General features: G+C 35.7%; 1 protein-coding gene across 2 annotated transcripts in view; it reads right to left on the reverse strand.

Moving 5' to 3' along the window:
- LOC129740931 (angiopoietin-2) overlaps nucleotides 1-27,745 on the reverse strand; it is a 614,877-nt gene that overhangs the window by 547,506 nt on the left and 39,626 nt on the right. For both annotated transcript variants that reach the window (XM_055732577.1, XM_055732576.1), the window contains exon 2: nucleotides 19,764-20,385. In XM_055732577.1, the coding sequence (XP_055588552.1) occupies nucleotides 19,764-19,993 (230 nt within the window). In that variant the 5' untranslated portion in view covers nucleotides 19,994-20,385. The remainder of the gene's footprint in view (nucleotides 1-19,763; nucleotides 20,386-27,745) is intronic.

A 27,745-nucleotide genomic window follows, 5' to 3' on the forward strand; every position in this document is an offset into this window, starting at 1 on the left:
TTTTCAAATTCCCGGGAAATCCCGGGACGGACACTCTAAAGTTCAGTAATTGAAGAAACAACACAAGACTTGAAAATCTGTATGAATTGAATCTGAAAAAGATAAGATTAAAAACAAAGAAATATTCATGTTAAGAGAATACCATAGTGATATTAGAAACTCAACTATGGGATCATTTTTATGATAATTTAGAAGGATCATTTGGAAAATGATAAGCTGAATTCAGGATATTTACTCTAGAAGATGATAAAAGTTGGGTAAAATCAGAAAATGTTTCAACAATTACAGTTTTTTTATAGATTTTTTTGTTAAAAGTGAAAAGTTATAATGAAACCCGGTTACGGATAAAATTTTTAAATGTTTTTCATAAAACTTCTCTAATCATTCTTAGCCCTGGAAGCCAGTTTTGGCGAAATCAGCTGCTAGTCTAGTACAGTGACCATTTCTGGAAAAGTTAACGTAATAATAAACATTATTATTGTGCAAGACGATTGTATGTTATGAAAATGATGGTTGGGAAGAATGACAGCTTGCTGTTTCCTTGAAAAAAAAAATGAGAAGAAGTTTCTTTTTATTTTACCTGTTCTGTACAGAACATCCTGACCTACATGTTTTTTGTGAAAATTGAAGATGTTTTTCATCATATTCTTCTTTATTTTATTTCTAATTCGGTTTAAATTATTTTTGTCCAGATTTTTGGGTTAAAAATTTTGAAATTCAATACCAAAATTTAGATTTTTTCGGCCCGAAAAAAGCGGGAGAACTGTTTACTCTAAGGGGCTCCTTAACTTATGTAAGGGAAAAATATTCTATATAGTTGGTATCTTCATAATCCCTGGCCATTTTATCTGAAGAACAAAATTGGTTCCGGTTACACGACAATACCAAAGTTCTTAGATACACTAGGTTCTCCGACTTTCACAGTAAATAGGCGAGGAGTGAGCGGGGTTCTCAATGAGTTTGTTTATTTTTTGCTCAGCTTTTCTGTGGTTTGTTGGTAAACAAACTTCATGAGTTCCGCATAGTTGCATAGCCTACAGAGCCAAAATGGCTGAATCGGGAATTCGTTATTCGGGAACACCTCCTGAATTTATACCCACCTTGGAAAATACTATGGATAAACGTCACTCCAGCGGAGAATCGTCAAATCAAAACAAATGTTTATACGCCGAACTGACGCATATCCATTTGAATCAATTGTGCGTGTTTTACACAAAGCGAAGAATTTTGTTCCAAAAGGCTGCATTTGTCATCAATCTTGGCATAAATTGTACAGATCACATTTAATGAAAAGTCCCAGATTAACGAATAAAGAGGAAAAAGAGAAAATCGCTTTTATACGCTTGAAAATAAAATTGTTTATGCGTCACTTCGGCGTAACACGGCAGTTTATTTGTTATTTATATTTCATGTTTTTATTCCGATTTTCTAGTTATGATTTCATTTTATAGATTTGAAGAATTTGAAGTAGTATGATTACAGTATTGTTAAAACATTTGTTAACCTCGGAAGAAAATGCTCCAATTGCCCCCCAAACCACGTAACCCCCCCCCCCCCCCTCCTAAAAGCGGCCTTGCCTACGTGAAAAACACTTTCACACTTTACATCAGAAAAAACAAAAAACTAAAAGAAATAATATTTATCTCAAGAATGGATTATGTTTGTATCTCATATTGTTTTTATTCAAATTCTTTACAAACATATTAAAGATTGTTTGTTTCGTCCATTGCCATTCAAAATCTTCTCACAGTTTTCTTTAAATTTCATTACTTACTTTATTCCTTTGCTATATCTCGAAACTAAAAAGATACATAGATAAAAAGTTCAAGAAAAATTTGACAAATCGAATAAAAAAAACCTGTTATTTCGAACATTTAAAAAAAATATTTTTTGAGTTATTTCACTTGGTTTGAAAAATCGTACAAAATGTGGCTTGAAGATCTTTTTTTTATTCTTTAAAATGTTTCCCATATGAAACTATTTTAATGAAAACATTTATTCCAATATATTCTTCGTTTCAGTATAATATGAACTTCTTAATGCTATGTTTTCAAAGCAATAGTAAAATCTTTATTTTTAATGAAAGTTTTCCAAAATGTATGTTATCGGTCCCCTTGGACTTAAAATTATACATTTTTCTTCTGAATGGATGATGATCATTGCACAGCGCTAAAGAATTGATATTAATCCAATGACTAATATTTGTCCAATAATTTTCCGATAAAAAAGGACTCAATAAATCGCTTTTATTTAAAAATAGGGAAAATCTCATAGTACGACAAATCGTATACTTCTCACAATAATTATTCATGAGTTTTATTCAAATATATGGGGGAAAGCGGTCTATAAAAGGCCGAACCAAAAAATAGCTGAAGTTTTGAATTTGTTAGTTAGCGCTTATTGGATAAGTACCACTTCTGCGCCGAGCACTGGCAAAAACAATAATCAAAGACAAACTTTAATTCGTGCTCATTCGAATTTTCTTGATGAATTACTATGCAAAAATTCTATTATATGCAAATTTCCAAACAAAATTTAAATACTTTGAGCTTTTTCATTAGTATGTTTGAGAATGAAATGTTTAAAAAAGAATCATTGTTCCATTTTTTAGGAACATGGTAGGCAAAAGTAAATTTTTGCAGCGGTCTTTTGGACATTTAGATTTTTTAGACTAGTGAAATACAATCAATTCCCAGGTGACATTTGTGTTTTATTCAATACGGCATGAAATGCCATGAGAAGATCTATAGTCACCTGAACGTCATAAATAACACAAAGCGGTCTGACTGTGCTCTGAAAAGGCATTGCCATTCTTATGGATTGGTCTCATTCAACTCATTGTCCAAACTGGACCTTATGCAACGGATACAGAAAATACATGTAAAATCGACTCCAAGCTTTTTCATTGCTTTATCCTAATAAAGCAGGCTTTGCAGCTGGATGAAGATTGCCTATTGACATCAAAGCGTTTTGATAGTTTTGATTATACATAAGTGCAGGCTTGCAATTTCTCTAACGAGAATCACCGACGTGCTCGGTTTTCGATTCTCGGTAGAGATTCACTGAAACGCACCGCAGAGATTTTTAGCCAAACCTCTGTAGAGAATCTGTTAATCAACACGACAGAGCGAACATACACTATAGTGAAAAAATGTTTTCACCACGGAGAGCGACAGCCAGACGGCGGCAATGCTATTCAAACCGTATGGAGCACATCTCTCAGATTTCCCCTTTGTTTCCCCTCGTTTTGACAGATTTAAGCTTTTTTACTTTGATTTAAGCTTTTGTCTTCTATGCTCTCAAGGCAAAAAAAGCTTAAATCTGAGGAAAAAAAGCTTAAAAACGAGATTCACGACCACTTATTTAAAAGATGTTGGTCACACGACACATAGACAAATCGTGTAACGTTGCAGCCATCTGGCGACAGCGACGGCAGCTGGCTTGGCTTGTTGCGTTTACCAATACATACGAAGCTGAACCACTCGCCCGAATCATTCATCGTTTGTTGATGCTATTATTATGCACACCATCGTGTTTGTTTTTGTCTTTGCTTTTCGTGGCTTAAACCAGTCGGTCCTGTGTTGTCACCAGATGGCTGCAACGTTACACGATTTGTCTATGTGTCGTGTGACCAACATCTTTTAAATAAGTGGTCGTGAATCTCGTTTTTAAGCTTTTTTTCCTCAGATTTAAGCTTTTTTTGCCTTGAGAGCATAGAAGACAAAAGCTTAAATCAAAGTAAAAAAGCTTAAATCTGTCAAAACGAGGGGAAACAAAGGGGAAATCTGAGAGATGTGCTCCATACGGTTTGAATAGCATTGCCGCCGTCTGGTTGTCACCGGGGTGCTCTACAGTGAAAAATTGTCGCACGCCGGAGCTATTGGAATTAGGTGTGTGTGTGGCTTTCGAAGCCGTGGTGCGAATAAACTGTGGAGAGGAACAAAATATCTCACCCGGGTGAATTGCGGTTATCGCACGGGGGTGTTTTATTCTCCGTTCTCCGTTTTTCTCGGTAGAGAATGGCATCCCTGCATAAGTGTACCAGAAAAATATTTAGTCATTAACTGTTCAGAACCTATTTATATTTTGTATTTGATTTTGACATTACATTAAAGAGAAAAGATCTGAAAATAACATTTCTGAACTATTTTATATCTGTCAAACATATGAAAAAACTTGAAGACATAATTTTTATCCAAGTCATTAGAACAATTATGTGAACATACAGAATGTGTTCAAGTTAAATGTAAACGACTTTGCCCAATCCAAACCACATAATCGCCTTTCATTACAAGAGTCAATCATCTCACCCTAGTTAGCACACATAGGTATTTTGCATTTTATCTTTTCATGCAACCCCAAGCCTGTGCAGCTTTCGATCGCTCACGAAGTCATCATCATTACGTGTCGCTCGCCGCCACAATGTTAACAGTAAGTGCATGATGGCTAAGAAAATTTCCTCCCACGCACACAATTCGATTCCATTTCAATCTACTTATCCCCCTCTTACGACTCCCTCCTTCCACCAAAGTGTCTGTCTGTCTGACTGTCTGTCAAATCACGCGCTCAGAACTTCACATCTCTTCAAACGTCAGAACTCAGAACCCCTTTCAAGACTTTCAAGACCCAGTAAGAACCGACTCCATTGCATTGGGGCAAACAAACAAAAAGTCCGCAAACTCACGGTTCTTGTGCAACCTTGTTAATGCCTTTTGTTATTGGATTGAAAGCATGCTCATGTTTGCACATTCATCTATACTTTAAAGGAGAGATACAGACGACGACGAAGCCAAGCCAACATAAGACGAGAAAAAAAAATGAATAACAGCAATAATTTTATGGTTTTGTAATCGATTATTCTCATGCATTCGAACGAAATCGTAACATACGCGCGCGGATTGTTTTATGATGAGGTGGGGGGTCGAAACTTTGTCCACATCACATTAAAACCGAAAGCAGCCGCAGTTCGACGAGCCAAAAATGTTCGCCGCCGAGATTCCGCTGAGAGTCTAAGAAGGAAAATTTACTACAGAGCAGCCAGCAGGGGAAAACTGTTTCTGCTGCTTTTAGAAGTTCCTAGAGCAAACAAGTTTCTTTTACATATACTTATTTTTGCAACTCTGCATGGGAATAAAACCATCAATGGCGGAGGCCACGCCATTTTTGTATTCTATTTTGATGTAATGGCTCTCCAAAGGTAATAACAGCGACACCTTTTATGATGGGGAGGAAATTTTCTGATTGCACGTTATTGATAAAAGTGACTCAGTTTCGAAAAAGTCGACTTCGCCAGCCACGTCACCTAAATTCAAATTATTTGCTTATATGTACATACCACCAGAAAAAATACCAACTTCCAAGCCACCATGATCAACAACCAGCGGCTAGGATTTTTCCTGACCACCAGCATACCTTAGTTCCGAAAGTCGAATAGGTCTCTCACCTCACAAGTTCGCTGCACAAATGACCACATTTGGCGGGACGTTGCTTTTATCTGATTGCTTACATCAAACTTTATTTATGCGATTTCAAGAGTGATAAATCGATAAGGTTCAAACCAGTTTTAAATCCTACATGTAGGCCTATAGCTGGTATACCTTCGATGGTACAATGCTACGTGTTATGGAGCTTAGAGAAATATCTCAATAAACAGAAATCATATATTTAAAATACATGAACAAACCTAGATATCATTTTGTAAATATTAAAATATTTTTTGAATCAAACAAATGAAATGCAATCAAACTATAAAATTTAAGTAGAAATAAATCACATCATAATACAAATGTGAATAGAATGCCAAAATTAACAACTTTTACAACAAGTACCACCCCAACTCATTATCATCAAAATGATGATCATCTAAATCAGTAGAGAGAGAGAGCGCTAGCAAATGTTATCGATCAACCGACACAATTCTCGGGAATCCTGGCTTTAGCCATTCTCTAACAGATCACTGATAGCTAACATGTGATGCGTCAGGTGAATGACCTCCTCTTTCGGGATGCCTTTGTGCACCCAGATATGCGCCAGGATAAGATCGGTACCCGAAGTTCGTTTTTGAAGGGAAATATAAGACTGAGAGACACAAAAGTCAGGCAAAATCAGGCTTATTTTCAAAAATCAGGGAAATACAATGGCTTATCAGATTCTCAGGCTTAACTTCGAAAAATCAGGCAAATCCTGAAAAATCAGGCACATTGGCATCTCTGCTCTCATGTGTTATTTGCCCACTTTTGATCTCTCTGTTGTTTCTCTATCACCAAATCACCACCCATGACGCCAAGTTTCAAAAACTTACCGGGTAAGTTATTTTTACGCAACCGGAAGTTTTTTTACATTTTCTTTCTTTTGCATTCTTTTTGTTTCTTATTTTGTATGCGACTCGAAAGTTTTTCTCATAAAACTTTCAAGTGAGTACTTTCAAACTCGCCATTTTGTTTGTTATCAGTCGGTTGTTGATGTCGCGGTAATTTGCATCGAAATAAAATTAATTTCTCAAGGAACGTAGTCCGACCACCCCTGACGTCCGCGGTTCTATCGATGGAAGAGCAGACAACAAACCACCGCCGGCCGATTATGGTTACTCCCGATGGAACATCGCCTCCTCCGGAAGAGAATTTATTTTCCGCAGATGGATCGTAATCCTCCGAAGGCGATCCGATCAGGTTAGTTTACTTATCAGATTAAAAAAGCAAAACTAGGTTATAAAAAAACAAAATTTATTTTGACAGGAACTACGGGAAACGCGTCAGACCGGATGCTGTGGCCTCCGCGTCGTTGCCTGGAGAAGCTGAAAATGATCAATGCCATCCAATACTGACGGGATTCGCTGCTCCCAAGAAGGGTGTAGATTTTCCGGGTTATATTCAATCCTTTATGATCAATATTATCCCTAAAATTGATGGATTGATGCTTAAAGTACTGTGCATAATCTGGAAGTCGGCCATTTTCACGAATAGGACCCCGCAGCTGTTTCAAGTTGGTACGTAATTACAATTTTATTTATTACTAGCTGACCCGGTGTGCTTTGCTACACCTTTCAAAATCCATTGATATTTTTAAAAATTATTCATATTTTTATTGTTTTATTGGCATTATTTTAAATCAAATTATAACATAATTCATAAGCAGCTGCTAGAAAATGAGAGCTGCAGCTGGAGTTTCGAATTGCAACACAAAGATAACTTAAACTAATATTCTAAATCTTGTTCAACATATAAATTTGTGTTAATGATCTGATAATTTTAATCTGTCTGGAGAATCTCAAATTAATCGTACGCAAACAATCTAACTTAAAAAATATTGTTGTTTTTTTCTTGGTATGTTCTGGACTTATGCTGAAAAACTGAAGAGAGAGCCCCTCCCCTGTCCTAACCTTCACCCCCTGCTGAATGGAGGTCGTGATCTTAAATAATCATACCCATTTTATTCGTTCTCAAAAATCCTCTTATTTCAAATATAGTTCCATTGCACAGTGGTCCAGAAATGAAATTCAGCGGGAAACAATTATTTGCGCTCTTGCCTTCGGTTTAAGACATTTGGTGTCCAAGACAAAGTTGAACAACATTACAAGGCGCTACTTTTGAATGAAACATTTTTAGAGTGGTTCATAAAACTCCTTAGATACGAAAATTATTTTTTTACTGTAAGGAGATAGTGCTGTATTATGTTCAGCAATTATGTAGAACAACATAAATGATGAAACTTTGTAGAAGACTTTGAATGTCTATCTATTAACGTTTAGGTTTTATGATGATTTTTCGTGTACAAGTTAGAGTGGTCCTACAAATACAAGTTTTTTTGTTATAACTTTGTTGGGTATCAACTTATCAAAATCATGTGTTCGGCAAGTATTTAGCAAATCATTATGCGCATCTTTTGTATTAAACAGATTTCTAATATCTGCTTTTGATTCGCAGTTATCATGAATTTTGTGTTCAAAAATGGCCGTTTTGTATGAGCCATAACTTCAAATGGAGCAAACCAAAACTTTAATTCGTTTGAAAGAACATGTTAAAATCTACATTATTTAAAAAAAAACAGGAGAGGTGTTTTTTGTTTAAAGCTTTTTATTTACATTTGAACTTGACCAAAATTGCCATTTTTCATATAACCTTTCTATATTATTTTTGACTACTTTTGGCTGCGTGAGGAATAACCGTACACATCGTAACATTTATATCATCATTATAGTTGACAGAAACGGAAAAACGGAAAAACAAGTTTATTTGAGAAATCAATAAAAAATTCATAGAAAATAGAAAAAACACTTATATTCTAGCAATAATGAAACTAATAAAAAAACGCGTTAGGGGTCACAGATCATATGACGGCTGCATTCAGGAAGACTTATTTTTGAATATTTCATACATTTTCTATTGGATAGTGAGAAGTACGGATCTGATGTCAGGAGGAGTCTTTTAAAAACATCCTCCAGACTAACCACACGATCGAACTTTTTGGAGTGGTTTCTTCGAAATTTTCGTAAACTTCTGTTTCTTGTTTCACCAGCTTCTTCCGAATACATGCCTATGGGTAAAATATGATGTTTTATGACTGCTCCATGCACTAACAATTTGTGTACGGCTGGAGAAACGGGATACCAGCTATAAAAATTTTTTATAAAGCACCCGAGTTTCTTCAGCATACCCTCCAATCGAGCTACTGTTGATAATGGTTAAAATCACGTAAAACTTTTCCAAAAGCTGAACATTCAGTCCCGTAATTTGTGCAACTTCAATCCGTTTCTCGAAGAATTTCCTGGCAATATTTCCTGTATTTGAATTCCCACCGTACTCAAATACTTTTTGATGCCAAATTTGGTTTCATTTGCTCGATTAATTCTCGAGTTATGCAAAAAAAATTGTATGGAAGCCCCCCTTTACCCCTTTATATCTTTCCGCTGAAAAAGGTGGGGCTTCAATTTATGATCGAAACATTTCTCGTATCCAATACCCTTATATGCCAAATATGGTTCAATTTGCTCGATCAACTCTCCAGTTATACTGAAAATTGTAAGGGAGACCTCTCCTCCCCCTTTCCATCCACCTCTTTGAAGGAGTGAGAGATACCAAATATTCATAGAAGCATATTCTTGTACCCAAATATCGTTCCATGCCAAATTTGGTTTCATTTGTTGTTGTAGTCTTATCTGCTTTGCCGATGACATTGATATAGTCGGCAGATCATCTGCGGCGGTGGAAGACAACTACCGCAAACTGAAACGCGAAGCAGGGAGGATTGGGTTGATGATTAATACGTCCAAGACGAAGTACATGCTGGCCTGCGGATCCGAGACCGACCGAACCCGCTTGTCCAGTAATAACAAGGTCACGATCGACGGCGACGAGCTGGAGATAGTCGAAGACTTTGTCTATCTCGGCTCACTGGTGACCGCAGACAATGACACCAGTCGTGAGATCCGGGGCGAATTATCAGCGGAAGTCTTGCCTACTATGGACTCCACAAGCAACTGCGGTCGAGAAGACTTAGCCCTCGCACGAAGTGTAACCTGTATATGACGCTCATTAGACCGGTTGTTCTCTACGGGCACGAGACTTGGATATTGCTCGAGGAGGACCTGCGTACACTCGGGGTATTCGAGCGACGAGTGTTAAGAACCATCTTTGGCGGCGTACAGGAGAACGGAATGTGGAGGCGAAGGATGAACCACGAGCTCGCGCGACTCTATGGCGAACCCAGTATCCAGAAGGTGGTGAAAGCTGGCCGGATACGCTGGGCGGGACATGTTGCGAGAATGCCGGACGACTGTCCTGCAAAACAGGTGTTCGCTACGAATCCGGTAGGAACAAGACGATCGGGGGCGCAACGAGCGAGGTGGTTAGACCAATTGGAGCGTGATCTGGCGAACGTGGGGTGCCCGGGGAATTGGAGAACGGTTGCCATGGACCGAGTGAATTTTAGGAATTATGTTCGTCAAGTTATGTCGTGAGACGGAATACTACATAAATAAAAAAAATGTTGTTGTAGTTTTTGAGTTATGCTGTAAAAGTTGTATGAAACTCCCCTCCCTCTTTCCTTTCTCCCCGCTGGAAGAAGGAAGGGATCTCAAACAATCATTGGAACATGTCACGTTCCCAAATACTCGCCCATGCCAAATTAGGTTCCATTCGCTTAATTAGTTTTTGAGTTGTGTAAAAAATTATAAAAGAGCCCTCCCCCCCTTTATTTATCCCTACTGGAAAGAGGGATGGGTCTCAAATAATCATAGAAATATTTTTCGTATCCAAATACCCTACCATGCCAAATTTGGTTCCATTTGCTTTATTAGTTTTTGAGTTATGTAAAAAAAAATATGAAAGAGGCCCCCTCCCCCTTTGTACTGGAAAGAAGGAAGGATAACCATTAAAATTTTTTTCGTATCCAAATACCTTCCCGTGCCAAATTTGGTTCCAATATCTTGATTAGTTTTCGAGTTATATGAAAAATTGAAAGGTAGCCCCCCTCCCCCCTTCCAATCACCCCACTGAGGAGGGAAGGGTACCTAATATTCATAGAGATATTCCTCATTCCCAAATACCACCGCATGCCAAATTTGATACCATTTGCTTGATTTGTTCTTGAGTTATGCGAAAAATTGTCTTTTGTTTGGGAGGCCCCTCCCAAACAAAAGTGAGAAAGGGAGGGGTCTCAAACAACAATAAGAACCTTCCCCTGCCTCCAATACCCCTACCTGCCAAGTTTCACGCAAATCGGTTCAGTAGTTTCCGAGTCTATAGGGAACAGACAGACAGACAGAAATCCATTTTTATATATATAAATCTAACAAAAAATTTATAGTCTGAAAGGTACTACAAATAGTGACGAAGAAAAAATACAGGCGGTTGGCCAAAAAAAAAACCTATTTGAATCAAGACGAGCAAGTTAAAAAGGAAGCGGATAGAAAGGCTACTGACCGTTTCAATCTGGATGCGTATATTCGCACTCTATGAGGACGACTTGAACTATGATCATTCAGTATCCGGGCAGTTACAAACGTGTGTATTTTAAAAACTATTCATTTGATCGAAAAGCTTTCTATGGAGGAAATGAAGGTGTTAATATGACATTTAATGTAAAAATATAAAAAATATATTTATCAATGATTTCAAGAAATACTTCTACTTTTTCATAAAATCTCTTTTTTTATCTTTGCACACTTTTTTCGGTCATGTATTGATTTATTTTTTTTTACCACAGAAGCAAAACCTTTGCAAAATCATGCTATTTTACACAAACTCACCTGGAAATAGCAATTGGAATCGTGTTGGCACCTTTTCATGAGCAAGCATCTCGAAGAATTTGATCTCTTAAATCAGGTTTTAACATAATTTTTTTTGTCCATCAGAACACATCTGTCATATTGCGTAAAAACCGGATGCACAAATTACAATCTTTGTAACTGATCATTATTAGTTATTTACTTGGTGTCTTCTAGTCAGACAACACTTTTTGATTGCCGGAAATGGATTTTTTGCATTATTCAAGAAGTCTGTATTCAGTTATCCCCAATAACCATAGACTTTTTACCATATTTAAGATCAAGGGTTCCACTAAGATGCTTGGTTTGAACTTCGTGAGCATCCTAGAGTGGCTCCTTATACTTCCTAACCATTTGGTCCGAAAAAAAATCAAAAAAAATCAACAGTTCATGAGCTTTCAAGTCAGCAATGAAGAATTTTTGAGGCGCAAAATGCGTAAAAGGAGCAAATTTGTGCAAGATTATTTTTGTCATGTCTATTTGCGTCGTTAATATCTCAAACACACATTAACTTGAAAATCTATCAAAAATAGGCAAGAAAGTCCTTTTCATAACCAACACAACGCTACTAAAGTTTTGCATATCCGAGCTCTATTAACGTAGATATCACCGAAATAAAGTGCCCGGATACTAAATGATCATAGCCTTTGGTGAGTTGGCCCGAAATGCCTTTTTTTAGGTTTAATTCATCATAGTTAGGGTTTAGAAAAGAAAGATTAGGTTGGATGTCTCAAAGCAATAGGCCAAGAAAAATTTCTGTGTTTAAATATTCAAAGTGTATAAAGGATAAATTTATATAGGTAACTAATGGCTTTCGTTAATGTTACCACAAATTGATTTACAAAAATCCAAATATAGAATGTATCATCTGCTAAGTAGATCTCGGAGATTACGTGCGTGACAAGAACACTCTATCGACGAGAAATATCCAAGTTTAGTCATCTCATTGTATCCATGCACCCAGAGTAGTTATGTCATTGGAGAGAGTTACCTTCATGGTATAGGGCTGTAGCACTCATGAGCTGGTCTTAGTTTTTTTTACATTTATTAGATCGCTGGGATTTTAACACGTTAACAAACCTCACATTTTTGGATGCAGGAAAAAATTTCAACTGCAACCTCACGTCGTTGCTGACTCCAGAGCCAGGTTGAACAATTTTCCTTATTAAGCTTAGCTTAGCTTAATAAACTACTCACATCCACCTTTAGTCATTGAATCGGCTGACTACTGTTTTCAAAAGTCAGTAAATAGCAAAAAAAATCAAGACATAAATTCCTGAAATACTAGCTTTTTGTCTAAATAGAGATAAAACAATATAAAAAATCGCTATACAAATTTAGTAAGCACTTTTGTACATAATAATACTTAAGTTTTTTTTTTAATCATAGGTTTGTTTATTGAAGCATTTTACTTATAAAGTTTCGTTTTGCCGAGTGTATCACTTTATTAATCTATGTTAGTAGAAGGGGTAATACCTAAGTATTTCCCTAAAAAAAGAAAAGAAAGTTTAGTTGTTTTGGAATTGAATTCAGATGTGTTCCCGTTCGGGTTATTATTACTTTTATTGCACTTAAGAGGGTGAACGACTTTCTTTATTTTCCTTTAATCTCTTTTTCAAATTGTAACTAATCTCTCTGTTTGGAGTCTGAGTCCATGAAAATCATAATTTGGCAAACATGTTCCTGCAAAAATGTATTCAAAATTAATCAAATGTAAGATGTACCAACACATTTCTTCTTAACATCCTAGAAGGAGAGATCGATAGTCACGATGAAAAACTTAAATGTGCACCTATGCCATAACATAAAAACGTAATCTCCAGACTCCAGGGTAAAGCATCGGAAAATAAATGCTATGAAGCATTATAGTCTATCAAATACTCATTATTTCCATTTCTAATAATGGAATCTCTATTAGGTGTCATAAATTTGAAGAAAGAAATACATTATTTTGGTGGATTATCACTGCGATGCCCCTTGGTCAGAGCGGATTATTGATTGTAATGTTACGGCTTTTCTGCAGAAATTATTCCAGATATGAATTTATTTCCTAGCATTTGGAGATGTTTATTCAAATGATAGCCAAAATGACAAATGAATATTACCGTTTGCACTCCGCTATGATAGAGCCATTGTGGTTCACACGCTGCGTAACAAAGTACCGGGAACAACCTGTCTCTTCGAGAGTATCCTCCGAAAAACTCCGGTGGTTCCGTAAGACAGTTTTGTGCCATAATTTATCCTTACAGCGGATTTCGTGGAAAGAAAGTCCACCAATTGTGAAGCGAAAAAAAATCGATGCCATCTCCCATATATTCACTCCACAGTTTCCTCATCGAAACTGGCATTATCGCTGAATTTGGAAGCGTCAAGCCAGAGTGTTTTTTCTCCCAGTTTTATCCTAAGCTAAGCCAAAGCTTTCGATTTGTTTGGCGAAGATTTTTGTCTTCATTCGGGTGTTCCTCTGTCGAAATCTGCCACCTCAAGCTATCAGAGACGTGTAAAGTTCACATGATTAAATATGCACTTGGTGGCTTTTCGGGCAGCATCGATGATGATAATGTGAACCATATATTTATTCAGCTCGGTCAGTTTGGTGCTCTCAGGTGGGAGACCCCAAGCATCTTTAATGGCTTCCCGATGTAGCAGTTTTCGTTGAATGGTTTGCGGTAAAACACAATCCTCGGTATAAAAAAACACGCAGAGATTAGGAAAATCTAATAGCCATCACCTTGTCTCAACCTAACCTAGGAAAGCGATCAAAAACTTTAACAAACCAACCTGGAGAAATCAAATAAAAAATATCCCACTGAAAATAGTGATTATGAACATCGTTCAAATTAGTGACACTAATTAAATCACCCAAATGACGGATTATTAAAAGGTTATCGTCGTTAATATTCATTTCAAGTCGTCGAGTGTGGGTCGGTTGGCTGGATCCGTTCGTCTTTTCGAAAGGGGATCGATTTTTTTTTGAGAGTGTATTTCGCAGTTTGTTTTGGCTCGGGACAGCAGTTTAGCTGCGATTTTGCAAATTTTATTCCCCACAGCCAGTGAGTTTGTGGGGTTTGTTTGGACTTTTGCAGCCATTTGAGCCATGTTTGCATATTCGAATGATCAGGTGCAACGCTTCCATTAACATACGGATGGTGGTTTACTTTTTCTATGTTACATTTTCGGTGTTATCTTCATTCTTGAGTTGTGGTGCGGTGATTGCTTAATGACTTGTGAAATAGAAACATTGTCGTTTCATTAAGGTTTCTTTCAGTTATTCCAAAGACTCATGCAATTGCTATAAAAAAAATACCAAACAAGGTTGGTATATTCCAAGCAACATTTTAGGTTTTATAACCGATTACAAGGCCAACTTTCAGTTTCATAAGAGGCCTGGAGAATCTTATAAAATAATCAGAATTACTTGGGAATATATCTTGTAGATACGTATCTGCTTTCGAAATTATTTGAATTTACAGCGTTATTTTACACCAGTAAGAATAAAATCAAATTGTAGTTGTCTTTGTGAGGGAAAGATGTTCACTTTCGCCGTGTTTTCGACTTCAAATAAACCTGGCGGATACTGAGTGAATGACATTCAGAATGGATCAGTTTGTATCTCGCTCATCTCTGATATGCGATGTTTGCAAAATCGATGATTCTGAATGATGCGACTCGGTTTGCATAGCTGAGTGGAGCGCTGATCGAGATTGCATACCAGTCGGGCGGAGCAGTTGCGAGAGGCGCTTTCCTATTATACAGTCAGAATGTTTCAAATAAGAAACGTATCCTGAGTGTTTATTTTGATTGATTTTCTGACCATTGATTACAAGGTTTCTAAAACTACAAGTTATAGCGGTTTCAAGCGAGGAGTGCCAAATTGACACTCAAGGTCTGATTAGGAAGTTTTTTTTTCATGGGCTTTCAGGGTGCGTTCATAAAAAAGTAATGATACAAAATTAAAGATTTTAAGGATTTATTGAGGTACCTCGAAGAATTTTTTTATGCTTCCGAGGAAAGTTACAAGCCCCGAAACTTCCAATAGTGTCATATTGACACTCAAGAGCGGATAAGGTTTAAAAATGGGTGATTTTTTTTTTCTATACAAGCTGACTCGGTATGCTTTGGTTCATCTTTTTAAATTTATACAAATTTATCAAAAGAGATCAATTATTATTTTCTTAAATATTCATTTTTTTTTTCAAAACCTGTCCTAAAATTAGTTTTCAAATTATTGTTTTGTATTCGAAATTTAGACTCAGTATTTATTTATTAGGTTTATAAATTCTGCCACAATAAATTTTCTACTTGAATGAAATTCCTCTCCCAAGCCAAATTTGGTTGGATTTGCTAGATCACTTTCCAAGTCATTTAAAATAAAATTATGAGACTCCTCCTGTTTAATAACCAAGAAAATATTCTACGTACCCTATTCTCAAAAGTACTGGAGCTCTCTCTTTTCTAGCTCCCCACTGTCTTTAATTTCCATATACTTTGCTATGAGAAATTTGACACGATTTTCTTAAATTGTTATCAAGGTATGCACAAAAATGTATGAGATCTCCCCTCTTCCCTATTCATTGCCCCACTGCACTGGATGGTACCCGAGTAAGCATAAAAACTTTTCTCCAAAAACCCTCCCCTACTAAAGTTAGTTTTACTTCGTATGACCAGTACTATAGATATGCAACCAAAATGTATGAGGCTCCCGTCTCCACTTCGTATCTCACTCAGTAGAAAAAGAAAAGTGTCGCAAATAGAAACATTACTTGTATCAAAATACAATCCCATATCAAATTCGATGCTTTTGAACAGATTAACTCTAGACATCTTCGAACAAAAACTTCGGTGTCCCTCTCTTCTCTTCTTATTTGTTTACAGGGATCAGAGAGACAACCATAGAATCTTTGTCCGTATCCAAATATCCTACCATGCCAAATTTAGTTCCATTTGCTTGATTATCTGACCAGTCACGCAAAAAAAAAAACTATTGGAAGCCCCTTCTCCCATTCGGTTTTTTTTTTCATTGAAAGGTGAACCATCCTTGGAACATTTTGTGCGCCGAAATACCCTCACTTGCCTAGTTTGATTCCGCTGGCTAGATCATTTTTCGAGTATTGCAATAATTTGTATGGGCCTTTCTTCCTTTCTTCCTATCCTCCCAAATGCGAAGCGGTAGGAGTTTCAAGCATTCCAAACCGGGGAAAATCCGTGAAACTCCGTGAACAATTTAGAAAAAACCCTGATTTCAAGTTTTGCCAGACCCAAGATTTCAAGAATTCGGTCTCGACAGGACTTTTCTCGAATAAGACAATCAGGAATGATTACTCCAGGAATGATCAGATTTCTAAATAACAAAAAGGTGTTAAAATTGGATTTAACAAAACATGTGTACTGATTGTTGTCTAAAAGTTCACATTTATAAACCAATGCACTAACCAAGTATCCCAAAATTCCACAGAATATTCTCTTAAAAGCTTACCCAGCCTTATATAAGGCTGTATGGCATTATACTGAGCTTATAATTTAAGTTTAAGCACAAAAATAAATGTAAACGTTTGCATCAAACAGTTTCATCCTGGATCAAACAACAGTGAATGTAAGTTTTTAAAAGTTTGATTTCGTTTGTTTTTGAAATCTTTCTCCTAACTTTTCAATATATGGCTATTTCCATGTCAAGTGTGCACAGCGATAAAAAACTTATCAACAATTCGCCATACTTGGCAAAAAGACTACCTACAAGAGGTTTTCTCTTTAAGGCCTCAGAGAGTCTTTTGGACAAGTACGGCGAATTTTCGATAAGATTTTTTTTTCGCTGTGCACACTTGACATGGAATGTCCCATATGTAAATATAATGTACGCTTCACCCCGTATTTGATCAAATAACTTCTACAAAAAAAAACCAAAAAAAAAGATTGTGGAGTGTTTTGATCATAGGACGAGGGATTTGGACGACATTATGCACTCAAACGCTGGAGTTCAGGACTAAAGCACCTTGATTAAATTGCCAAACCGAGAAAATAACTTCATGTGTTTCCGGTTGCGAGAACTTACCTTTAGCACCAAACCTCCAGGAGCTGGACTAGCTGCTGTAAGTGTCAGCCCCCCAAAGAGTTGATAAAGTAAACTGAAGAATCAAATTCTCATTTTCCGGGAATTGACCATACCAAGAATGTCATATTGTGACATTCTTCCCTTTTTTGCAATTTCAAGATAAAGGCTGCTATTTTTGAGAGCAAAATGATAAACAAATGTGAGTAAATTGTTGATACACATATTTAAGCATAATTTAGGCTTTTAATTATGACTAAACAATTGATTTATTTAAAATCACATGAATGGTTTTATAGTCTACTTTATAAGATTTTTCCTTCATGGAAACCCTTGTTGAATGTTCTAATTACGTTTTATTGTTCTCAAATATATTTTGCTTTTAGGTTTATGTTTTCGATTGTAGATGATGTATAGAAATTTTGATATTTACTAATAAGACAGGTATTTCAAAACAATAGTTGTTTGATCTACATCCAAGACCGAAAAGCCAATTTCAAATTTCTATATATTATGCTTATAACCAGCGACAAGGATAAATGATTCTTTTTTAAGCATATGCATTCAAGAGTTACATATTAGAAAAATAACTCACATAGAAGTTCCATTTCAGTCCATCTAACAACTAAAAAGTTTGTTGGCGGATCTGGTCTAAAACGTCTATGGATATAAATAATGCAGTGCTTTCCAATGGACTATGAAAACACTGCACTTTTTATTTCCTTAGGCGTTTCAGAACAGATCCGCATGGAATCAACAAGTTCGTAAATAGTTCATGAAAAACGTACATCAATGTACATTATCATACTTTTAAGCCTTACATATTCGTTAAAAGTTCGATAAAAAGCACTCGAGAAAAATCCTCCCGAGAACGTTTTATTCAGCCTAATGGGAACTTCAAAAGTTATAATTAATGTAGTTATGCGATTTGTAGTTACTTGGGTATTTTCGCTACACAGCATTTACTACATTGAATTAAAAGGTTTTTTTTTATTTTAATTTAAAAATCCCTTTTTTAGTTCTTACTTCTTTTATTATATTCACAACACCCAACACAACCTTATCATGGACTGACAAAACTGCGTTGAACAGAAATACTACTGGATAAATTCAGAAACTGTTTTAGTTCACTCATAGTAAAATGTTTTAATAACAACTTATATTTCTCTATCGTATATTTGGATCGGAATGCGACCACACTTACATATGGCTTGCCAAACTATTGCATCTCTACCGATTTTTTTTTTAATTTGAAAGCTCCGTCTCTCCCACACTTTGGTAATCCCGAAATTTATAATACTGATCAGCCGGAGGCATTGAAAAATCAAACTTGCAATTGGTTCCATCTTCGATAACAAAACACTGATTTTCCACTCAGCAGTTGACCATATAATTTTAGAGCTCTTGGTTTGACAGAAGCAGTCTACCTACTGGCGTAAGTACGCATGACTTTCCGGTCAAAAGTTTTGTCCACCGGACTTTGTTTTCGCCTTGATTTTTTAGTCCACGAAGTTGCTTTCCTCTTCATACTCCTGAATCGGAATTTCGGACTGCTCCAATGCTTACTGCTTTCATTTTAGCCAACTGACTCAACAAAATATGGGAAAAATACACCATTTGTGCACGATAGTTTTCCCCTTTTTGGGAAAATGCTTCTTATTTTAAAGACTATGAAAACTTGGTTTTCCGAATATTTTGTGGTGATCCGATCTTACTTTTTTTTGTTTCAATTATAGTCGTTTTAACATCTTTCATGTCATTCTCGACTTATATCAACGATGTTTTGACAGTTATTGAAAAACTTAACAACTGTGATCGATGATTACTTTTGGGCTCGAACTCACGGACATCGGCTCAGGACGCAACTGACTTGCCAACTGAGCTCAATAACAAGCCCAATCCGATCATACTACTAAAAAAAAGCCATGCTTCAAAAAAAAATTTTTGTTGAATGGATCTGAACATAAAAAACTTCTATGATCTTTTCAGCTTCAATTTCAAAGCATTTTATGCCATCTTTAAAAATCAATCGTGGGAAGGCGAAAAGCATTAAAACAATTTGAGCATATTCTAATTTTCGATCAATCCAAAAGTGGGAAAAAATTCAAAACCTCAAACATCCAAATGGCTGCTGCATCGAGAAATTCTCAAAAAAATATCTTCCAAGAGCCACGCCCTTGAGGTCGTTCGCTCTAGGCGATTTCGCATCGCGGCACAGTAATTTGAATGATTTCGCATCAATCTGACAACAACTGAGCGCCACCACCATTCGCTAATTTCACACTTTCGGCGCACGCCATTTGAATAATAACCGGAGACTGACTGACGCGTCGAGGCGCTCAATTTCATTGTAGATTTGTACGTACTTCTAGTACTTAGATTTAGTACGCGTGCCGCCAGGCGACGGCCCTTTGCTGTATGCTTTTTTTTCTCGGTTAAAGGTTCGACACTTACCTTGTTCTGTAGTTCCCACGGCCTTGTTGGGTGGTGAGATTCTTGGCCGCTAGGTTGCGCGTAGCTGTCCCATTCGAGTTCTGGGCCGACAGTTGGCTGGCCGAGGTGCGTGGTAGTCTGGGCGACGGATTGCCAGTCCCTGGCCGAATCGGGGCTCCACTATGCACCAGAGACCCAAGGAACAGCACCAAAAGTGCCGACCAGGCGATGGAGGCCCTCGGGAAGGCCATGACAGTTGGGTGGCTTTTGTACTGAGGGTTGTGGGAGGAGTTTTCCACACCGGGAGAATTATTGATTCAAGAAACACAACTTCTCGGGCTCCCTAAGGGGCTTACCACAATCACTATTCTGGGCCCGTATCCGGTTCTAGCCAGGCCAGACCAACTTTTCGGTTAGATTTCCACTCTATTTCACACAATAATCACTCGATTCCTCTCCCTGGACGGGCTACATCCAATCACTATTGCAACAAACTACCAATAAACTACGACTCTATAGGCTATAGACCAGGTTTTGAGCCACTATGAACACAGAATCTTCACACCTTCAAAAATTACGATACGGCAGTAAAACAGACGATGACCTCGAGCACGAAACCGACGATTGATGTTTTATCTAGATCCTGAAACGAGAAAATATGAAAACCCATTCAATAAATACCGACCAAAGGAAGTTTTGCGTAATCAAACATCTCTAAGATTTTATAAACACTACCCAAAGCAAAATAAAACCCCCCAAAACAATAACCCCGTAATAATTGGTGGTTTTCTGGTTAGTTGCAAACTTTTCCAGCGGCTTCGGCTAATATTTCCGTCGCCAAAGGCAGAAGCCAGCTATTTGTAGTTGTTTTATTTTTTCTTTAACAAAAATTAGCATTCACAGCCCTTTGATCATAGCGCGAACATCTTCTCGTCGCCATCAACACCTTATTGTGTTCAACCGGATGAATTACCCAGTTCAGGGCGGCCGAAGCCCTCGAATCTCGCTGGATCTTACAAGACCCTTTCCATCATCAGCATTCAAGCCGAGATCTTCTCCAAGTCAATGAAAAAACCAACGGTGTATGCAAATCGAGACAATGTTGTTAATTCGACACATTTGCGAAAACCGCAAGATTTCTAGCTTCTTCTTGCGCCCCGCTGCTGGTGAAAACTCAAAGTTAGTCGATGATATTTCCGTTAGGGTCCTCCACCTCCTTCGGTAGCAATTATTTTATGGCGAAAAGGTTTTCCGTGCAAATTTGGTTTTTGCTTATTATACAAATTAGAACATTTGGGAGAGATTTATCCATTGGGAGAAAGCGATTTTGAAATGAGTTTTTCGAGGGAACACTTTCATAGCGGATATGAGAGATAAACGCCGCAAACATCTCAGTCCATTGTATCAAGCCAACAGTACTTCTCATAAAGAAAATTAAAATATATAGCAGGAAGCCAATTCATAAGCATACCATTCTAGTGAATTATGTATCCTTTCATGTAGTATACATACATAAATATACATAAATAATGAAGGATGTGGATTGATAAACTTCAAACAAACACTTTCAAAATAATGAAAACGGCTATAATTGAAACAAAAAAAAAGAGAAATATTTTAAAATTCCTTATTTTAATTGCATTAACTTAGCAATTGAATACACGGAATGTTTGATCTTCATCCTCTCGTTCCAGATAGGGGATAGGTAAGAAGAGGGGCTCTGATACAAATTTCATAGCATAACTCGACATTTAATAAAGCAAACGAAACCGAGTTTGGCATGAGTGGGTATTCGAGCTCAAGAAATGGTTTTCTGGTTCAGAGAAACGATAAAAAGTGGGAAGAAGGTCACTCATACATTTTTTTTATTATTTCGATAACTAATCGATAAAATGTAACAAAATTTGCATGGGAACATATTTGTGTACGAGCAATATCTCTTCGATGGTTTGAGACTCCATTCTCTTACCAGAGGGGAGATATAAAGTGAAGAGAGGATCATAATTTATTTGAATAACTCGAGAACTTATCCATAATGGAACCATTTATGACATGGAATCGTATTTGTATACAAGAAGTGTTTTTCTGATGTTATGAGACCCTCCTTCCTTCCATTAGGATATAGGAATGGGGAAGGGCGTCGCTCTCACAAATTAATAAGTATCCCGTGCCGTTTTTTTGTTACAAAAAAAGCTTTTATGGTAGTTTGAGACCTCTTCACATAAAACAGGACAGCGAAGATTTCAAATATATAAAAAAAAATATTTTGGCAAAAGTTATAAACATATGAAGCAAATAAATCCAGAGTATTAAAAAGGATTTGAACACGAATTGAAAAAAAATTAATTAAGATTTAAAAAAAATTGAACTTAATATTTTGTGCATATAAATGATAGGTTAAATAACTAGTTGGTTACCTGCTTCTTGATGCAAAAATTGGATTAAATTGAGAAAGATTGAGGGTAAATAACCTAAAATCAAATATAGTAAATTTCCAGATAACTGTGCCGCTGTTTTTTTGTTTCTAATGGTACCATTTCTCCAATTCCTCTGCCGATGGTTTTCTATTATCAACAGTTTGCGAAACGAAATTTTTTTATTGAAGATTATTGCTTAATAGAGCATTCCTTTTTTTTTCTTTTGGTGATTTTATTGAAATTGTTTGATTTTACATATTCATTGTGTTTCACTTTCAACGCATGGTTTTTTTTAATTCAATGTTGTTTTTTTGATGTCCATGTTAGAACAATATTCAGGAAAAAAATCAGCCTACCCTAATCAATCATTTTTCAAATTTACCATGGCCTATTTTTCTTATTTAAAAAGTGTAGTTTTTCGAAAATAAAGCTCGATTTGTTATGATCCAGAATTTCCGGGATTTTTCCATCGTTTCTCGGGATTTGGAAATTCCCGAAATTGTTTGATTTCCGGTATGGAAAATCTATATAAAATCAAACAGTTCAAATAAAGGCACGCTACAAAAAGAATTTGAATATTCTATTTTGAACACTCTTCATTTAGACATCCATAGCAAAATTTTCGGCAAGGAAATGATATATTTTGAAACAAAAAGATAGTTATCTGAAAATTTACAAAATTTGATGAATAACCTGAATTGAAGCTACCCAACTACTATCGACAGTGAAGAATCTTTCCCAATTATTTAAAATTATTGCAGCAAGAATCAGGCAAGTTTTGGGATAAAGTGCTTAATTTTGGGTCTTGGATTTTATAACGGTTGATTAAATTTTTGAGGCATTCAAAATGTTTAAAATGTTTAAATACATACTACTGGCTTAAAATGCACAAAAAAAAAAATAGATAAGGTTTCTTATGATGTACAATGTAAAAATCTTCATTTTCATTTTTTCCCGAGAAACGGATCATCAAATTTCCCGTTTTTCGGGAACGCTAAAATGGCCGGGAAATGGACACTCTACGCATAACAACCCTATTTTAAGAATGGGTTTTTATTAATAAGGGTAACTGAATAAGTTCAGAATTTGAAACCAACCATTCTACCTTTAAAATTCATGCATCCAGTACTAATTTTACACATCAATAAGTTGGAAGCCATGTGACAGGTGTTCAATACTCATGATGGTTAATAGAATAAGCATAAAAATTAAAACCTAATATCCTAAACTCTTTTACTAATCCTTATATTGTAAAAAAAATCCAGTAAGTCATTTTAAATGTCATGCTAATTTTCATGTTTCTGAGGTGCAAAGAATTCAAGAAGATTTCCTATCAGCTTTTCTTTTTGGTATATCTTTTGAATATAGCTAAGAATCATGTAATAAATTTCTGTATTTTTATACAAAACCTTGAAAACTTAAAATAAAGGTTTAGAACCAATTATGAACTTTCCTTAAGACCACTAGTACTTTCAAATTAACCCAATTGAATTAGAGATATTTTTTGAAGCAAATATCAAATAGTTTTGCAGGATTTAACGAATTAGCTAAAAAAAAATAAACATTTATTGGACTTTCTACATTCCTTAATTGAATGAACCATCCAATTCAGAATCGGTTTTTATGTAGATTTGATAGTTCATCAGTTATCAATGATTGATTTCACTTAAAACTCAACTCATATTCATTCTTAAAATCATAAACATTAGTCATTAAAACAAGAGGTGACAGTCTGAGAAATGATTCGATTTAAGGACGCAAAAATCTGCTATTTTTTTTAAACATAGCCTCCAAAATTCTGTTTCTTGAGTAACCAATAAAATTTTTATTTTAACGGGTAAGATGTTTTTATTGATTTTTTTAATAATTTGTTTAGAAAATAACCTTTTTTCATTTTAATATTTTGTTTTAATTTTTGAATAATTTTAACAAATTTTAAAGAATTCTTTGTTTTTTATTAATTTTTTTTATTCTTTGTAAAGTTTTCGAAAAGTTTGACTTTGTTTTTCAATCATTAATTTTTGTGTTTTGGAAAAATAACCTTTTTGGAAGCTCATAAATCGGAATTTTTAATAAGAAAACAAAATTTCTACATTTTGTCCTATCTTAACTCAATTTTCTAGTAGACGACATCAAAGCCTACAATTTTAGACTACAAAATCTGCTCTTGAAATTTTTTTTTCAAATTATTTTCATTATTTTAAATCATTCTTTTTGAATTGATCATTATTTATTTAAATTAATCTATCTAAAGGAATAATGATTTTATGTAGAAGCTGTAATGCTTAGTTTTAATTCGCAATGTTAACTAATTCTGTGGGTTTATGCTTCGTGCTTTAAATATTTGCAACAAAACTGGGAATTCCATATTTTTATTTTCACCAGTTTCATATTGATCATTCAAGAAATCACCCATAACCCAACCTGTACATTTTTAGTTTTAGCTTTCAATGAAGAATTGAATATATCTATATATATATAAAAAGCAATTTCTTTATGTTTGTTTGTTTGTTTGTTTGTTTGTTTGTCCTCTATAGACTCAGCCGTCTTAAGAGCTAGAGGTCTGAAATTTGGCATGTATGCTCATTAGGACCAGGAATGATGAAAAATATTTTTAGATTTTCGGATGACCCCTTCTGAAGGGGGTCGTCCATACAAGACAAATATTGTTTTCGCGATATTGACGTTACTTTTTGTCGGATTGTGTTGAAAATTTGCACATGAGTGTTTTAAAAGACGAGCAATCGATTTCAGGTGCAAAATTTTTTCTAAGGGGTCATCCAGATGGGTCGTCCATATTAACTGTTCGCTGTTTTTGCAATATTGACGTTATTATACATTGTATTCAGCTGAAAATTGGTACTCGGTAGTTATGAGTGACGTGCAATCGATTTGATGTATCAAATTTAGTGTAAGGGGCCGACAAAAGGGGTCGTCCATAATAATTTTTCGATATCTTAGTGATATTGACGTTTTTATACATTGGATTGGGATGAAAATTTGCACATAGGAATTATCAGGGATAAACAATTGATTTCACTTATCCAAATTAAAAACAGGGATCGGCCAAAGGGGTCGTCCATGTCAACTATTCACTGTTAATGCGATATTGTCATTATTATACATCGAATTCAGACGAAAATTGGTACACGAGAGTTTCGAGGAACGAGCAATCGATTTCAGGTATTAAATTCAGTGTAGAGGGCCGGCAAAGGGGGTCGTCCATATTAACTTTACATTATTTTTGCAATATCGTCGGTTTTATAAATCGGATTGGGATGGAAATTTGCACACGGTAGTTTTCAGGGACGGGCAATCGATTTCAGATGTCAAATGTTTTACCAGGGGTCGACGAAAGTGGTCGTCCATATTAATTTATTTTTCTGAGTTTTTAGCAATATTGACGTTATTATGCAATGGGTTGCTCTTAAAATTTGCCCACGGGAGTTTTGAGGGAAGGGCAATCGATTTCAGATATCTTAGATTGTATAAAAGGCCACCGAAAGGGGTTTAGATTTTTCGGCAATGATTGCGTTGTTATGCAACGATCGAGTCATAATTTATATACGGGTTTTTTTTTAGCACGATTTATTGATTCCTGATTTCACACTTATTAGCAGACAACAGAGAAAGTGATCGTCCAGTATGTGCAATTATTACTAAACAATGAATTTTGAAGTACATCTGGAAAATGCTAGGCAATTGACTTTTATACAAGCTGTTCATGACATAATCCAAGTTGAAAGCGAAACGGAGTTCGTATGGGATCAGCTAGTTGTTCTATAAACCCTTCAAGAATTTCGAAGCCCAACCCCAACCTGTCAGCAAATGTATTAAAAAAATATAAAAATATGCGCTTAGCAATTTCAAAATCAAAAACCTTTGAATAAATTAAAATTAAAAAAAAACCTCTCAATCAAATCAAAACGGGTTAAAATTTTTAAGGATGCAAAGTTTGCGATGTTGCGATGTTTATAATAATTTGAATAATAAAAACTCAATATGCCCTTAAAGAAATATTGTTAAAATTTTGTTTATATATAGAAGATCACAATGTTTATACATACAAGCTCATTTAAAAAAAAATAATAGAAAAATAAAAATAACGAAATCCACCAAAAGATCTCAAAATCTGACATTTTGAAAAGCACTGACCTATTATCAAAAAACGCCTATTGAATCATGGTACAGAACCCAACACCATCGAAAACTCTAGTAAATTTAGTCAAAATTTGCACTTTAGACTTAAAGGATTGCAAAGAAATCTACGATTCGAAAAACCAAAATTCTCTTGATAATATCTCTATAACAAAAGAACGACATTCAAAACTGAATATTTTTGAGCTACTCAATTCGATGTGTTGAATTTTGGCGAAAATAGTTTCATAATAAAATTTTTAACATTTGAGTTATGCGCTCAATTGTAGCACATTCACTGTGAATGAAAGAATGAAATATCTCGTATATGGTCCGCAACTTGTTAAGGTTACAATCAAAGTTTGAAAAATAAAAAAAAATAGATTACTAACGCTCTTAAACAAAACGTTAAATTTTCGAAAACCTTTTACCAAAGAAAATAGGTGTCCACTTTCTTTCCTCTTCGTTCTGTAGGTTAGTTTTAGCTGTTTCCATCATTCATATGTACAGCTGTATTTTTTCAAACATTTTGAGCTTTTTCTACCGGTACAATATATGTGTACATCCTTGAAAATATGCAAAAAAATAATAAAAGATAAAATATCATCATGAACATGCTAAACCTATTTGAAAACCTTTGCAACTGTTGGACATCATTAACATTCCATTCTAGAACAGTTTGAATGATAAATATTTAACCTTGCCCGAGGGCGACACCGAAAGTCACCTCTTTTTGGCGAATGCCACAAAAAAAACCAAGTGAACATAATTCAGCCCAAATTCAGCTCCACAAAAAAATTATCTCACTTTGTCCGCACATTTGTACAACGAAACCACCAACGGGCACAAAACGGCACAAAGTCATACGCTCTATAAAGAGACAAACAACGAATGAAAAGAAATAAAAAAGCAAAACTAACAACAAGCACAGCATCGCATTCGTCGATAAAAATAACAAGTTTGAAGGAAAGCAAACAACATTTCCAGATAATAATGGTTAATGAGGTAGACCTGCACAGCATACAGCCCAACACGGTGCAAACTGACTGTTGATTTGATACCCCCCGAGATAGGGGGTCTCTATCGGTGGACTTCAAGATGACCGAAAAAAATTAACAACATCACACACAAGGTGAGCGATATTAGAGTTTGGATAAAGCATGTTGAATTGAGTCGAACTGCACTTGACTAAGCCGGAGGATTTGTTGCGGAAGAAGGAGGGCCGAACTCCCAATAGGCCCTTTCGCTTTCATCCAGCAATCTTCATTCGTCTCCACTTCGCTTCAGTTTCGCTTTCAATCAGGCAAAGTGGGGAATGGGCACGAAAAATTAAATAACACCGTCTGGTCTGGGAGAGAAAATACTTTGTCTGTTTATTTGAATGGCTTTTTGTGCTTTTGGTTTTCTTTAGATTTTTAAGTTCGTCATTATTTTTGTGCTCTATTAGAT

The sequence above is a fragment of the Uranotaenia lowii genome, chromosome 2, assembly GCF_029784155.1.
Source record: "Uranotaenia lowii strain MFRU-FL chromosome 2, ASM2978415v1, whole genome shotgun sequence".
In the NCBI taxonomy this organism is placed as follows: domain Eukaryota; kingdom Metazoa; phylum Arthropoda; class Insecta; order Diptera; family Culicidae; genus Uranotaenia; species Uranotaenia lowii.